Here is a 13,535-nt window from a genome sequence, read left to right as displayed (position 1 = left end):
TGCTGTAATCTAGAGAGTTCCAATTACTCTCTCCTTGCTTAGTTAATCATTATACTTTTTAGTGCCTCCCTTGACCATGCTTTGTAAGCGTCCCATACCACATGCAAGGGCGTTGATGCCAAATTCCAGAAAAAAACACCTTTGAGTTATGTGCTAATTTTGCAACTATCCCCTCAGTGAGTAAAACCCTTCTATTCACTCGCCATCTACCAGAGCCTTGTGAGACCCTCAAATCGATTTGTAAGGACAACGCTGCATTGTTTGACAGGTGTATAGGGAGATATTCCATGCCTACCACTCTCTTCACCCCTTCCTATCATGAAGAAATAATCTAACCTAGAAAAGTGGCTGTTATTTCACTGTGAAAAGTCTAGTCCCTACAATTCCCATTGATTTTATGGAAAACATCACACATATTACAGTTTTCCAGCATATCAACCAAATATGCCCCCATTCTTGGGGAACTGATCTGTGTTCTTGCTAAGAATCTGTCTAGATTGTTGTCTAGAAGAATATTAAAATCCCCTCCTAAAATGATAGGGGCCTTAAAATCTGTTAGGGCGGAGAACAGATCCACTAGATGCAAGACATCATCGATATTTGGGTCGTAGTAATTTACTAATGTGTATGGGTTCTGATGAATACTAACTTCAGCTATAATCCAACGCCCCATCATTGGCCTTATATCGAACCAACTCCACTCCAGCCTTTGCTAAACTTGCTAGTTTGATTTCAAATTAGTACATGTAGCCTGAATCACCTTTTGATAAGCCTCAGAAATTTAAAAATGCTCTTTATTGTCTATGACAAGTTTGCCCAGCAGACTCACTCCGCGCGGTATCGAGAGTAAGGACGAGTGGACTGCAGCTGGGAGAAGAGCCAGGTGTCAAACATGTCTGAGAGAAAAGCAGTCATCAAAAATGCTGACATGTCCGAGGAGATGCAGCAGGATTCAGTGGAATGTGCCACGCAGGCCTTGGAGAAGTACAACATTGAGAAAGACATTGCAGCCCACATAAAAAAGGAGTTTGACAAGAAGTACAACCCAACTTGGCACTGCATTGTTGGTAGAAACTTCGGCAGCTACGTGACGCACGAGACAAAACACTTCATCTATTTCTACCTGGGCCAAGTTGCTATCCTTCTCTTCAAATCTGGCTAGAGTGGAGTATGAACTGATGAGCAAAAACCCAAATACAGACTTTGAAATGATTCCAAATGCCTGAGATGGGACATAGCCTTGCCATGGGAACAATCCCTCTGTCTTTTGCTCCCCTTTCGATGTATGTCCTTTTGTGATGGACTATGGAACCTGGTGTGCACACTGTTTCACGAGCCGTAAAGATCTTGAAGAAAGCTTACATTTGTATTTATTTTCAAAATGTTCTTTCAATAAATGTTCCTTTTTCATTAAAAAAAGAAAGTTTGCCCAGCAGACCCTGAACCGAGTCCTCTTCTCCTGACTCCTTTTTTCCAGGCTCTACATCCACTACAAGGGAAAGAGGAGTGTTTCCTGCTGCCACCAGGGCACACTCCCTCACCATACTTGACTGCTCTATCTCTAGACAAGCAAACACGTTTTTCTTGGGGACCTCCAGGTGTACTATTGCGGTACTTCGCCTACCTGCATCCCCACCTGCTTCCATGACTCTTGTGCTTGCGATTTCCCTTGTATAACTCTTGAAAACCTCACTGCTTCTCCCCCATCTCTTTGCACAGGTCTGTCCTGGCATTTAAATAGGATTTTAGTGAGGGGGTGACCAACAGGGGTTTGGACACTATCTGGTCCTGTTTTTCCTTATGTTTCAGGGCTGTATCTGCTCTGGCAGAGCCTTAATTACATGCTTAATTGTCCTAGATTTTATGTGCTTTACTGTCACCTTCGTCGATGCGTGTGAGCCCTTTTTTCCTAACCCGGCTTTTTCACAATTATCAACCCACTCAGAATTTTGTGACCTCAAAGCATACCGGTTCACAGCCTAATTTTGGCTCCCTGCCTGAACACCCCCAGCTTCCTTACAATCCTTTGCTGCTGTATCCTGCCAAAGACTGGTGGCTGGTGCGGGCTTACCCTCAAGCCTCGGGTCGTTGTCCATTTGGGAATTTTCACACTTGCAACCTCCTTTATTTCTTGCCCTTTCACTACCAGCATCCGGGCCCCAGCTACATCGAATGCATCGGTTGTCTCCATCTCTACGACTAGTGCCGACTCTGTCTATGGGGATCCATGCAGTGCGAGCACGCTGAAGGAATACTGTTGTTTTGTTTTGATGATTCACTTGAAAATGCAAACCTGCTCAAAAACAGTCTTCTTTCCTCTGAAATGATCCACCAACTTATGCATGACATTTTCACATGTACTTTATTCTTGCTAGCAATCTTACCATCATCCTGGAGGATGCCAAAACTCTATAAGACCCTCTGCTCTCATAGGCCTCTATTCCAAGTTAGGCAGAGCAGTATTCCCAGGTGGAGACCGCCCTTTTTTTTATGTTTGAAAAGCTTTATTAGAATAATAAAATTAAAAAATAACAATTGACAAGAGGAATGGTACAAGATAGGTGGAAAAGGACAAAGCTTAAAAATCCTAGTGTCAAAGTGGATATTCACAAAAGCATTTTATGAATTTTGTGGGGAAAGAATAAGGGGGAGAAAAGAAAAGAGGGGGAAAGCAAAGAGAAGGAAAAGAAAGATGAAGGCCGAGAAAGGTACAACGCAATCAGTAAAGGCAATCTGCAGAAAACTGAGCATAAAGTATTATAGAAGAAAGTATGAAAGAAGTGAAAAGAGAAATAAACCATATCCAGAGAAGAAAAAGAGAAGTAAAAGAATAACATATAAGTACGAAAAGGGATAAGTCATTCAAGGAGGTTTAAAATTCTCTGAATAAACAGTCATTAAACGATCTAAATAAACAGTAAGGGGGAGCCAATAGAGCTCCACATTACGAGGAGGTTTACAGGATAAGGCAAAGGAAACATCAAGTCTATGGAAATGACAAAGAGAGTTTCACCAGTGTTGCATGGAAACATGTGTAAGGGATTTCCAATTAGAAGAGATATGTTGAAAGACAAGTGCAAGCATAAGGTCAAAAAGACCACAAGAGTGTGGAGGTAAAGAAATGTCGTCTGAAAGACTACCCAGAAAAAGAAGAGGAGGTGAATGTGGAATGGAAAGCGAGAAAATCTGAGAGATACAATGCCAAACAGTAGAAGAGCATGTGTAAAAGGTCAGCTTTAGGCAATTTACAAGTCCAACAGGCGGAGTCAGAAAGGGAAGAAGAAAAGTGGGAGAGGGACAGAGGGGAGAGATAGAGTCTGTGATACAAAAAGAAAAGAGTTTGAGTGAGGGAAGCAGAGCGAGAAACTTTCAAGGATTTGAGCCAGAGTTTATCCCAAAGGGAAACGGGCCAAACACACCCCAGGTCCGCCTCCCAGGAAAGTTCAAGTTTGGATTTAGGGCGATCCGGATTAGGAGAAGAGAAAAATATATATATAAGAGACGCCTTAGGAAGGGTAGAAAGTAAGGTCAAGAGAGGGGAAGGGGTAACAAGAGAGGGTGCAGGAGGTAAGGAATAATAGCGGTCGAGAACAACTTCCATAAGAAGGGTATATTTATGCACAAAGGAGCGGAGGCAAGAAAAACGAAGTTGAAAAAGAGGAAATGAGCAAGGATCCATATGATACCCTTTTGTCTCCAAGAAGCCCAACAGAGAGGTCTATTATGGTGAAGAAGAAGCAAATTATACCAAATGGGTTGCTGTAAAAAGAAGTCCTGAGAAATAATTGGATGGCTAAATAAAGGTCGAAGAAGAGAAGAGGTGTACTGAAATAATGGAAAAGATTGATAGGGGGATTTTGAAGAAAAACGGATTAACTCATCAAAGGAAAAGGGGGATAAAAAGGTACGTTCAATAGAGAGCCGAAGAGGCGAAAAAGGAGAAACTTCGCGAGAGAGCCAGCGCGATGCTTGACGAAGGGAGAAAGATTTATGATATAAGCGAAAATCTGGAAAATTAACGCCACCATTAGATTTGGATCTACGAAGAGAAGAAAGAGAAATTCTAGACTTCTTACCCTTCCAAAGAAATTTGGAAATGGAGGAATCAATACGCTTGAAGTAAAGAGCAGGAATATGAACAGGTAACATGGAAAACACATAAATAAGGATAGGTGCAATCATCATCTTAACAGAATAAAGTCTACCCCACCACGAAAGAAAAAGCGGATTCCAGGAAGAGAAAAGACGATCAATACGAGAGAGGACAGCGGACATATTCAATTTGACAGAAGAGGCGATTGAACTAGAGAACCAAACTCCAAGGTATTTAATTTTGGAACTATTCCAAGTAAAGCCCGTAGATGAAAAGAGGTGGGGAAGACAGAACTTCATCAAAGGGAGAATTTCTGTCTTATCTGAGTTAATTTTATAACCAGAAACACGGGAAAAGGCTTCAAATTCGGCCAATAAGGGGGGAATAGAGGTTTCCGGGTCTGAAATAAGCAAGAGAATATCATGAGCATATGCAGAAAGCTTTAACTGGTGAACTCCATAGGGAAAACCAGATATAGAAGAATTCTGACGAATGGAGGTTAAAAAGGGTTCAAGAGCCAAAACAAAAAGAAGCGGAGACAAAGGACATCCTTGACGAACGTCTCTAAGAAGAGTAAAAGAAGAGGAGAACTGGCGGTTAACACGAACAGAAGCCTTTGGGGAAGAGTACAATAAAGAAACAAGAGATATAAACTTAGGACCAAAACCATGCCATTGAAGAGAAGCAAATAAGAAGGACCAATCCACCCTATCGAAAGCTTTCTCAGCATCAACAGAGATAGCAGCCAAAGGGGACGAGAAAGAGGGGGCTTTATTTAGGACATTAAGGAAAAGGCGAGAATTGTCAGAGGTAAGTCTACCCTTTATAAAACCACATTGCTCCTTACCAATAAGATGAGGCATAAAGGAATCTAATCGTAAGGCAAGCAATTTGGCGAAGAGTTTATAATCCACATTTACTAATGAGATGGGCCGATAATTTTTACAATATCTTGGATCCCTGCCCTCCTTCGGAATTAAACAGATAGTAGCGTTTTGAAAAGTGCCTGCAGCGGAACCCGACGAGGCAAAAGACTGAAACAGCAATAAAAGCTTGGGTAAAAGAAGATCTGAAAAGTGTGAGTAAAATTCCACTGGAAAACCATCAGGGCCAGGAGTTTTACCTTTAGTAAGGGAAGAGAGAGCAACAGAAAGTTCGTGAAGAGTAAGATCAAGATCAAGGGACGCAAAATTAAGATGAGATGTAGATGGCATAGGGAGAGTTCCAAAGTAGGAAGAGAGCATAGAGGGAGAAGGAGGGGATTCCGGAGTATAGAGTTGTTGGTAGAAGCTTTGAAACTGTTTGAGAATCTTATCAGTCATATGAAGTGGAGTATTATCAGGTGAAAGAATAGACTCAATACAAGTGAGCTCCTTACGGGATTTAAGATAATTAGCTAAAAGCTTCCCAGACTTTCGTAGTATTTCGAAGAAGGAAGGAAGATGCATTATCTGTAGAAAGTTTATTAAAGGAAATTTTGGCACGAAGAAGGTCTGGAGACATACATTTAGCAGAAGAGGTATAAAATTGGTGTTCTAATTTTTTTATGTAAGCGAGAGAGGATTTCCACTTCTGAAGAAATTGCTTCTTTTTCCGAGAGACAAAGTCTATGATGAAACCTCTTGCTGTGGCCTTGAAAGTGTCCCAAAGAGTATGTAGAGGAATATCGGGGGAAGAATTGGTAAGAAAGAAATCATCAGTAAAAGTACGAAAAGAAGAGAAGAAATTAGGGTCAGTGAGGAGGGAAGAGTTAAAGCGCCACCTGGAGGACTTGGGATGAGTAGGGAGTAAGTCAGTATCAGTGATAATGGGAGCGTGATCTGAGATGACAATAGGTTCAATAGAAGAAGATAAGAGATTCTGAGTGAGAGAATGAGAAAGAAAAATATAATCTAGTGTAGAGAAAGAAGCATGAGGGTGTGAGAAAAAGGAATAGTCTAAAGTAGCTGGGTGAGTGAGCCTCCATGAATCAGAAAGATTAGTTTGGGAAATAGTATCTAGAAATTGTTTATGGGATTTGTGGGGAACAAAGCGAACAGAGGACTTACGGTCCAGAAAGGGATCCACAATTTGATTACAGTCACCACCTAACAGCAGAAAATCATCTTTGTGCTGCATACATTTGCTGGTGATAACCGGCCAAAACAAACAATCAGGTTGCGTGGGACCATAAACAATGAAGACAGTTAAAGGAATAGAATTAAGCAGTAACTTAGCAAAGATCCAACGACCTTCCGAATCTTTTTCTTCTAGTAAAACATTACATTTGAGTTTCTTGTGAATTAAAATGGCAACCCCATTCTTCTTATTGTCAGATGGTGAAAATAAAACATGACCCACCCAACTCCTTTTCAACTTGAGAGACTTAACATCATTAAGATGAGTTTCTTGTAAAAGAACAATATCAGGGGGGGTAGGAAGATAAGTGTGAAAGAACCTTCTGTCTTTTGATGGGATTAACAAAACCCTTTACATTCCAAGAAATGACTCTAAATTGTCAAACCAGATAAACATGTTAAGTACCATATAGAAACAGGAACAGTGCAGACGTTATGAGAAAAATAAACAAAAGAAAAACATGTGAAAAACCACTTGCATGAAAAAAATAAGCACAAAAATAAAGAGAGAGAACAATCAACAACTCGGAAAAGTAGGAAGAAAAGAGAGAAGAAGAAGAACAAACCAAAGGTCACAGAAAGGAAACTAGAACTCAGAAAAAGAGAAAAAAGAGTGAAAGAAAAGGAAAAGTGGAAAAAGAAGGAAAGGAGGAGAAAGAAAGAGTAGAAGAGACAGTACAAATCCAAAAGGACGACTGAAGAAAACATACTTGAAGGGAACAAAACAAACATCAAGGGGGATTGGGGGGGTGACACCGGACAAGACGAACCGCTCGAACGAAGGGAACTCCACCATCCCAGGACAAGGAACTTGGAGGGAAGAATAACTATTCTGAAGAAGGAGTACATCAGGAACCTGTAAATGAGTAAAGGAAGGAATAAGAGGCATATTAAACAGAGGGAACATGTTAAACATAAGAAAAGGATAAACAACAGAACTTGTATCAAGAAGGCACAAACTAGAGAAACTTCATAACATCATAATAGTAAAAGAGAGAATAGATAATGGAACAGCATCACAACAATCAGGCAAATCCTATAAGGGGAGAGAGAAAAACATAACCACAGCAATCCACCAAGCGAGCAGGCAAATAATCAGCGATTAGGAGAGGAAGAAGTAGAAGTGTCCATGCCGCCATTGGAGTTGGAGTGTAGCAGAATAAAGTTCTTGAGTTCACCAGGGTCTTGAAAGGTCAATGTCTGGTTTTGATGAGTAACTCTGAAGGTGCAGGGGTGGAACAGAACATAGCGGGCACCTAGGGAACGCAATGGAGCACGGAGACTAAGAAATTCTTTGCGTCTTGAGGCAGTAGCATTGGAGACATCCTGAGCAAGGAACACTCTCTGACCCAACCATGAGACGTTGCGTTTGGCTCAGGCTGCAGAAAGAACAGTGAGAAGATCAGTAAACTTCGGGAACAGAATAATAACTCCTCGGGGTTTAGAAGACGTAGAAGATCTGGGACCAAGTCTGTGTGCTCTCTGGATCGATAGAGAGGTAGAAGAAGGCATATCCAAAAGCTTGGGGAGAAAGGAAGTGAAGAACACAACAGGGTCGTCCCCTTCCAAAGCCTCCGGAAGACCATAAATACGAAGATTGTTGCGTCTGTTCCTGTTTTCCAAGTCCTCAGTATGCTGCTGCAGGGACAGCACTGACTTTTCCAAGGCAGAAATGCGTTGAGCCTGTGACGGGATCTCTAGAACCTGCTGCTCCACATAAGATAGCCTACTGTCCATAGATGACCACTTTTCCTTTAATAGCTGCATGTCACTCCTAGTGTCCTCCACAAAAGGACGCAAAGCCCTAATTTCCTGTTAAATGAGTTCCATGGAAATGGGAGATGAAGGTTTATCTGGAGACAGAGAGTCCTGCTTAGGGCATTTCGAAGAAGGAGCCGGAGGTGACATCTTAGATGACGACGCCTGAGCAGAAGAAGGACGGTTTGGAGCAATGCCAGCCATTGATGAAACGATGGAGGAAGTATCAGAGGTCACAGACGTAGAGCTTTGCGAGGCCTTGGAAGGAATAAAAACAAATTTGGGCTGGCGCAATCTGCCCATAAGTCACTAAACCCAGCAAAAATAAGGACAAGTGAACCAATTCCAGAGGAGTAATGGAGGCAGCAAAAAAGAAAAAAAAATGAAAAAGAAAATACATCTAAGTGGGCACGAGGAAAAAAGACACCAAAAAGGCAATACATCCAAGTCCTGAAGCCTCCAGAAAATTTAAATGGAAAACATCAAAGTTCCGGAAGTGGCATGAAGGTAAGACTGACAGGATTAGTAGCTCACAACATTAAGTGTTAGGTAAAATTCAAAAAACAGCATCCAAATGCGCTGAATCCTGATGGAAATGGCAGGTATAGGCACCCATGTACTGAAGGAATGGGGTGTCAGCATGTAACAAAACACCATGTGTGAAGAAACATGAGAAGAGGCACCATCCGTACTCAGCATGAGGGAAATAGTCTAGTATAATGAGCAAAGCGGAAATATATCACAGTTGAAATACAAAAGAAAGTGATATATGCCTGCACAAGGAAGCTCTGACGCATTATCACAAGCCCGGGGTCGGTGGCAGTATAACGCGGTGAAGAAAGGCAGGAACCATCCATGAATGAAACTGCAGAAAAAGCAAACTGCAATTGTTATTTAAGAGGGGCAGAGATTACCTCAATTGTGACATAGTTCGTGGGACGCTAGTGAAGAGAGCGTCGATAGGACCATAAACGCACCATAAATTTGGTGACAGCACATCGAGGGTTAATATGGCGGCGGCCGCCTCCGCTGTGAGGGAGACAGTCCGCGGCCGATAGTTGAGAGGAGAAGGTCTTGGGGCAGCGGAAAATAGCCTCACCGGGGACTCCTCATATTCCGGTGAAGGATTTCGGCGACCAGCACCGAGAAAGATGCCAATTAGCGCATAAAGCCATGAAAGAACGTCCCAGTACAGCGGAGGATCCTCGTCAGGTGGCCATCGTCGCAGGTGCCGTAGCCACGCCCCCAGGTGGAGACCCCTCTGTCTGACCATGAAGGCTTAGATTTTCCGGGTGTCGGAACGCCTGGCCCGATTTTACTGACTTGAAAATCGAGCTTGAAAAATCTTTTAGCCATGGTCTCTGGCCTCTCCATGACCCTCTTCTATGACACGGGGACCATGTAATGCTATCCTGTGCTAGACCTCATACGCACCTTTCCTCGGCCACCATTACCCAGTCTCTGTTTCACTCCTGCCACCCCGTGTTGTCTACCACCTGCTTATAGAAGGTGGCAAACAAGAGAGTTATTGTTCATAACTTTGTAAAATGCGAATGGAATTTCACCCATATATTCTTGTTTTGCACAGTTGTCCTCATTGGGTGAGGGTATGGTTAGATATGATACATAATAGCCAGATGTGTGTGCGGTGATACCAACCGGAATGCTATTTCCGACATATGGTATCTCCACACATACATTAATATTACTTGTAATTGTGACCAAAAAGGTACACCCTGTGGCACTAGCCCATGAGGAAAAGTTACCATAGCTCTGCAGGAGTCATTTTTACTACTAAGCAGTATGATACTCAGCAAAACAGTCTAACGTTTCAAATAACTGTCCAAAGTTGAGAAGTCAGGCTTCACAATTTTGCACAGGTCTGAATGATTTTATATTCTTATACCATCACCCCACCGCAAACCATGACACCATGATCAATTTACTCATTTTAAATTATGGTGTTGATAGCTTAATGAAACTGCCAATATGTCTGATAATTCGCAGGGCCAAATTTACAAAGGCTTCATGGTTTGAGTTAATTTGATAACTCAGACCTGACAAGAAAACCTTTTCAGGATTTACAAGCCAACGCTAATTGTTATTTGTGTTGGTTTGACAGAAAAAGTAATTTATTTATTTAGGAAGTTTTCTATAGCGCTGTCAAGACCCGGAGGTAGCAGAGCGCTTTACAGTAATAGAATGACAAAAATCTGTATAAACATATACATAATATAAACAATGTAATGCTGCTTTGTGTTACTCTGCATCAAGAGGGCGTTCCATTGGTGTTACATAGGCATTCACCTGTAACCACCCATGGTTTTTGACTCAAAACCCTATCTACTAACAATTTTAGGCAGGGGTTTGTGCCCAAAAATGAACATCACTTGACAACAGGCATTAAAAAGGAGAAAACATTTTGTTTTTCCTACCGTGCATAGCACACATCCAAAGTGGGAAAAGTTTAAAAGTTTGTTCAGGTATAGTATTTTGTACTGGAATGGCAACCTTTGATATGGCGCTGTCCTGCTCTCTCACGTAATGTAGTGCATCAACTGGGGCAAGCGTTATGTTCCCTGACAGGTTCATAAATCAGGGCCTCATGGTCTACCGTTTGAGTGTTTTATTGATGTTGATGCTATTTTATGTCAGAAGTAATGAAAAGGAGTAAGTGGTGTTTGCTATAAAGCGCTCTATTGTTATCTTGATAAGATTTCATGTGGAAATTTCAGTAGATAGATGCATTACCAGAAAGTAACCTCAAGCATTGTGCTGTTTTACTATGTAAAAGACACATTCAATCAAAATTGCCAGTAAAGGAAAGAGTAATGAAATATATATTTTCTAGATACAAATGTACACGGCTCAAAATGGCATTGAATCAAATCCTACTCTAATTGAATTTCAAAAAAAACCAAACAACGATATGTGGTTTTACTCCGATGTATTGCCTTCTAAATATTTCTAGCAATTAATTGGGATTTTAAGCTGTACTGTGATTTGTCAGGTTCTTCATGATCTCTTGTGACCTTAGATTCTTTCAATATGCTATCACTGGTGATTTTATTGCAGCTTCCTCTATCCCCAGCGATCAGTTTTTCACATTATATCTGTAAGTGTTGCTTGAAACATGTTTTTGAAAAACTGCAGAGCTAGCATGTGTTACAAAAGGGGGTGGTGGTGGACGGAGCATCTGAACCAATCAAACACTCACACCCAGTCAAAAGATCTGGGTTTAATCCATCACTGTTCTTTAGCCCACTCTGCCACCCCAGTTCAGACATGGCTATATGCAAATCAGTCTGTACCGTTTTTGGCCGCCATAGTGTGGCAGGGTATGCTCAGACGTGAGTCCCTTGCTCACTTTGCCACTGGATTCAAGCAAGCCGGGCTGAAGACGGCTGTAATGCAAGAAACCGGTCCTCGGAAACTTGTTTCCGGTCCAGGGAAGGCATGGCTTGGCAGTTCGGGCTGGACTGTTCCCATGAGGCACAGGGTCAGACTGATTTGCATATAGCCATGTCTAAACTGGGGTGGCAGAGTGGGCTAAAGAACGGTGATGGATTAAACCCAGACCTGTTGACTGGGTGTGAGTGTTTGATTGGTTCAGATGCTCCGTCCATCACCACCTCCTTTTGTACCGCTTTTGGCCGCCATAAGTGTGGCAGGGTATGCTCAGACGTGAGTCCCTTGCTCACTTTGCCACTGGATTCAAGCAAGCCAGGCTGAATACGGCTGTAATGCCAGAAACCGGTCCTCGGAAGCTTGTTTCCGGTCCAGGGAAGGCATGGCTTGGCAGTTCGGGCTGGACTGTTCCCATGAGGCACAGGGTCAGACTGATTTGCATATAGCCATGTCTGAACTGGGGTGGCAGAGTGGGCTAAAGAACGGTGGTGGATTAAACCCAGATCTGTTGACTGGGTGTGAGTGTTTGATTGGTTCAGAAGCTCCGTCCATCACCACCCCCTTTTGTACCGCTTTTGGCCACCATAAGTGTGGCAGGGTATGCTCAGACGTGAGTCCCTTGCTCAATTTGCCACTGGATTCAAGCAAGCCGGGCTGAAGATGGCTGTAATGCCAGAAACCGGTCCTCGGAAGCTTGTTTCCGGTCCCGGGAAGGCATGGCTTGGCAGTTCGGGCTGGACTGTTCCCATGAGGCACAGGGTCAGACTGATTTGCATATAGCCATGTCTGAACTGGGGTGGCAGAGTGGGCTAAAGAACGGTGATGGATTAAACCCAGACCTGTTGACTGGGTGTGAGTGTTTGATTGGTTCAGATGCTCCGTCCATCACCACCCCCTTTTGTACCGCTTTTGGCCGCCATAAGTGTGGCAGGGTATGCTCAGACGTGAGTCCCTTGCTCACTTTGCCACTGGATTCAAGCAAGCCAGGCTGAAGACGGCTGTAATGCCAGAAACCGGTCCTCGGAAGCTTGTTTCCGGTCCAGGGAAGGCATGGCTTGGCAGTTCGGGCTGGACTGTTCCCATGAGGCACAGGGTCAGACTGATTTGCATATAGCCATGTCTGAACTGGGGTGGCAGAGTGGGCTAAAGAACGGTGATGGATTAAACCCAGATCTGTTGACTGGGTGTGAGTGTTTGATTGGTTCAGATGCTCCGTCCATCATCACCCCCTTTTGGAGCTAGCATGTGTTGCATACATATTAGCTTACAAAACTCTAACACTGCCCTTTCCTACATTTAGTATGAGAAATTTCAAATCACAGTTTTACCTTTAACATTTTATAGCAGTATGTCGATTGCTTAGGTGTGTCTGTAAACAGCAACATAAATCTGCGTTATGTTTCATTTTTGATACAACATACATGTATTATCTGTCAAAGATGTTTTCTGCATCATATTTAAGTATGGGCAAAATTTGCGAATTCGCGGTCCGCGAATTCGTGCGAAATTGCAAAAAAAGTCCGCGAGTTCGCGAATTTTCCCGCGAACTCGCGGATTTTTGTGCCATTTGCACAAATATGTGACCACGTGTGCCTGTAACTTTGCCAGCACGCCAAAAGGTGCCGAGGTCCCTTGAGTGAGCTGGCCATTATAGTGGGGATGGGCGGGAAGACGTTTCATACCGCTAGTGTGTGGTGGACGGGTACAAACGGGTGGGGCTTCTATGTGAGTTCACATGCATCTTGTTTATAAAGGGTCAGAGACCGAGCAGAGCAGCAGATGAGGAGAAAGCAGCCACCTGGTCACAGGAGCTACACAGGGATAACGCTCGGGAAACTCATGGATGCAAAAATACGTTTGGCACAGGACCCCAGAATCCTTCAGATGTCCAAGATAGCTCTGCTGCGCGTGTTGGTACAAAGCCATTCTGATCATGCTCAGTGGGTTCAGGCGCATGCAGCGGCTGCTGCTGGACAATGTCCCATCTCATACTAAACTGCCCCGTACAGGCATATGCTGGCGCTGGGCAGTAGGGTGCAGTGGCATGCGGGTGCTCCACGCCTGGTACATATGCATACCGGTACCAGGGGGGACACGTGTTTATTGGTGCTGTGTAGCAAGTTATGACTTTACATTTTGACTGCACCAGATGGTAGTAC

The 13,535-nt window shown here is 43.2% G+C and overlaps 1 protein-coding gene across 1 annotated transcript; it reads left to right on the top strand.

Moving 5' to 3' along the window:
- Positions 1-825: 825 nt before the first annotated feature.
- On the top strand, positions 826-1,279 carry LOC144827574 (dynein light chain 1, cytoplasmic). Its single transcript, XM_078685831.1, has one exon. The coding sequence runs from the start codon at positions 893-895 to the stop codon at positions 1,160-1,162; it is 270 nt and encodes an 89-aa protein (XP_078541957.1). The 5' UTR covers positions 826-892; the 3' UTR covers positions 1,163-1,279.
- The last annotated feature ends 12,256 nt before the right edge of the window (positions 1,280-13,535 follow it).

This window comes from Lissotriton helveticus, chromosome 4_1 (assembly GCF_964261635.1).
Source record: "Lissotriton helveticus chromosome 4_1, aLisHel1.1, whole genome shotgun sequence".
Lineage (NCBI taxonomy): Eukaryota > Metazoa > Chordata > Amphibia > Caudata > Salamandridae > Lissotriton > Lissotriton helveticus.
The sequence above is the reverse complement of the archived record's forward strand: the minus strand, read 5'-3'. Positions and strand labels throughout refer to the sequence as shown.